The sequence below is a fragment of the Alosa sapidissima genome, chromosome 16 (assembly GCF_018492685.1).
Source record: "Alosa sapidissima isolate fAloSap1 chromosome 16, fAloSap1.pri, whole genome shotgun sequence".
Classification (NCBI taxonomy): Eukaryota; Metazoa; Chordata; class Actinopteri; order Clupeiformes; family Clupeidae; genus Alosa; species Alosa sapidissima.
Genome location: NC_055972.1, coordinates 2,688,297 through 2,691,484, shown reverse-complemented (window position 1 = coordinate 2,691,484; position 3,188 = coordinate 2,688,297). Strand labels below are relative to the sequence as shown.

The 3,188-nt window shown below is 44.4% G+C and overlaps 1 protein-coding gene across 1 annotated transcript; it reads left to right on the top strand.

Moving 5' to 3' along the window:
• Positions 1-355: 355 nt before the first annotated feature.
• On the top strand, positions 356-2,304 carry LOC121685758 (sialidase-3-like). The gene is made up of 3 exons (XM_042066505.1): positions 356-496; positions 752-971; positions 1,137-2,304. Exons 2-3 carry the CDS (start codon positions 762-764, stop codon positions 2,130-2,132), a joined length of 1,206 nt encoding a protein of 401 aa, XP_041922439.1. The 5' UTR covers positions 356-496; positions 752-761; the 3' UTR covers positions 2,133-2,304.
• The last annotated feature ends 884 nt before the right edge of the window (positions 2,305-3,188 follow it).

The following is a 3,188-nucleotide window of genomic DNA, read 5'->3' as shown; positions in this document are numbered from 1 at the left end:
TATAGAAACACTCATATTGTGCAGTTTGTCCATCGTTACTATAGAAACACTCATATTGTGCAGTTTGTCCATCGTTACTATAGAAACACCCATATTGTGCAGTTTGTCCATCGCTACTGGGGTAGAAGGGCACACTGAAATCTCTGCAGGGATCTATCTATCTATCTATCTATCTATTGATATCCTTTTTAAAGGTACACTATGCAAGATACCTTAATATAACCTTTACGAAATCAGTTTGATGATAAACAAACTTGTAATAGGTGAATTGTTCACCTAGCATTGCTATACAGCATAGGAGGAAAAGTGTGCCACAGACCTATTATAATGAGAAAGCATTTCCTGAGAACACATGCTGAGCGAAAACAAGACATTATTTAACAGTCAGCATTTCACTTCTGCATCTGTGACCTTTAAAAGCAAACTGAGTTGGTGAAATTATACACTTCACTGGAAAGAACAGTTGGAACAACAACTGCTAGCTGTTTTCTATGAGGTAAGTTAAGCATATTGCTGACAATAATAACTTCTGTGCAATTGAGCCCATTATTAGCCTGTTGTAAGATATTAACCATGCCATTGGTAGGCTACAGTAGTCATGCTGAGCCATTTGGCCTTTTAGGTGATAAGTACTCTCAATAAATGTATTAATACATTTTATTACTTAATATCTAATGTGTTTTTTTTTTAAATACATGCATCCGTAGACTGACGGCTTTCTTGACTGACCTATACTATGTTCTTGTTGCAGAATCTGAAAAATGGCCGACTTTAAGATTGACTTGCTTGAACCCAAAGACACACTTGTGTTTGCGCATGAAGATAATGACTTCCGAATTCCTGCTCTTCTCTATGTTAAGGAATGGAAGACCTTCCTGGCGTTTGCCGAAAAGCGGACGTCGACTAGAGATGAACATGCCATAAGCCTAGTTATGAGGGCCGCCACACGACAGCCTAATGGGTCGCTACAGGTAACTAATCGCATCTGGACAAACCTCGATGAAATAGCTGATTTGCCTTTGGAAACCAATGTTATATCATACTCTATAACACTATATGATACATTTGCTTAAGCATATGGATGTAACCGACAGTCATGTTGTATTTATGTTTAATTTAAAAATGTCTTCTTTCAGTGGTCAGAAAGTTGGATGGATTTGACAAAGGCGACTAAGGATGGCTACCGTGCTATGAACCCTTGTCCAGTCTTTGAGTCGACCACGGGAACACTCTATTTGTTTTTCATCTGTGCTGCGGGCGAAATTAAAGAGTTCCAGCTCAGGGGAGGCCAAACGAAGCTGTGCTACATCACTTGTGCCGAGTCGCCTCTCAGAGACGAGAGCTGGACACAACTGACCGACCTGTCTGATAGCGCTGTCGGCAAAAACCTTGAAGAGTTCCAGACTTTTGCCGTCGGACCAGGACATGGTACCCAGATGGAGAGTGGTAGACTGCTCATTCCAGTCTACGTCAAGGACTTTAAGGATGCTGACACATGGCTGTTCGACGTGTTTCCTCTCTGGTACTTCTGGACGATGAAGTCGTACGCCTTGGCTCTCTACAGCGACGATCGAGGACAGACATGGCAGGTGGGAGAGAAGATGCCAGTTGAGTCTGGGGAGTTTCAAATGGCCGAGGTCACTGACCATGAGGGGAAAGGTCAGCTGTACTGCAACGCCCGCAACACAAAAGCAATAAGACTCACCAAAACCATCCTCAGAGTTGAGGCGCTGAGTGCGGACGCAGGGGTCAGTTTTAGCCCGCTAACTGAGCTAGCGCTCCAGGAGAGGCCCAAGGGCTGCCAGGGCAGCGTGGTGAGCTTCCCCGCCAGGGAGCTGCCCGCAGGGGAAGGGGCGTCCGCACAGACGGCTCTGCTCTTCAGCCACCCCACCGCAGGGCAGGACTGGGACAGGCTGGAGCTGGGGGTCCACCTGCGGAGCTCTCTCCAGGACCACCACCCCTGGGGGGAACCCCACATCATCCACCCGGGGCGCAGCGGCTACTCAGACCTCGCTCGCTGTGAGGCGGAGGGGCGCTTCGCCTGCCTCATGGAGTGTGCAGAGAGTGAGCACCATTCACCCTCATTGGGCAACCGGCGCAAGATCACCTTTCAGGAGTTCCAACTTAGGTGAAGTGATGTCATCAATCTCAACAAAACCAAATCACATCACGATCTTTTCTGTTCCCACCACCTGTGCTTGCATCTGCACTACTCAATTAGTTTCGCTTCTCTGATCTTCGCTTCTCTGATCTCTGATGTGTGTGTTGTGTTTTATGGTAAATATTAAATCTCTTGTGATAACGTGATATAAGTGGTGTTGTGTCCGTACCACTGGGCTGGTGTGCAGATCCATTTAGACTATAGATATATATAATAAAGGCTAGACCAGGGGTCGGCAACCCGCAGCGGAAAGTAAAAAATAGAAAGAAATGGCTGGTCTTTAATGCAATATCTACGTTGCCCATTATCAGCAACCATTCATCCAATGTTCCAAAGGCACATTCTGTTTACTAATCGGAAATCATTTTAAAAGGCTGAGAAAAACTGAGAAAACATTGGAGAAGCCTTTTGCAATTATGTAAGCACATAATGTAATCTGAAAACTGCTGCTCTGATTAAAAAACCATTGCAACTGATCTCAGCTGGTATTCTGTCTATAATGGAGTGGAATGGGAATTTCTAATTTCTAAGTGACCCCAAACTTTTGACCGGTATTGCACATCTTGCACACACCCACACACACATATACACACCCCCCTTCCTTATTTTCATATCAGAAAGTGGGCAACCCTAGCTATAATTCTGGATGCTATGGAAGTCCATGGTTATAATTCATAAGTATGCAGTGTCATAACTACATCTCTGACGTTTATAACAACCCAAACCATTTGAAAATCGGTAGAAAATTGAGCAAGTTTAGTTATTTAAAAAGTATGCACCATTGAAACACAATGTTATGAGTGAGCGAGCTGACTGTGGTAAGATGGCCGCCAGGTGCGGGCGTAGACCTCCATTAGTCAGCAGCGTGGATGAGATATCTAGCCTTTATTATGTATATCTATGGGATGAGATATCTAGCCTTTATTATATATATCTATGGGATGAGATATCTAGCCTTTATTATGTATATTTATGGGCTAGATGCATGATGTGGGCACTGCCTGTAGTTTTAGTGTCTTGCCAGAAG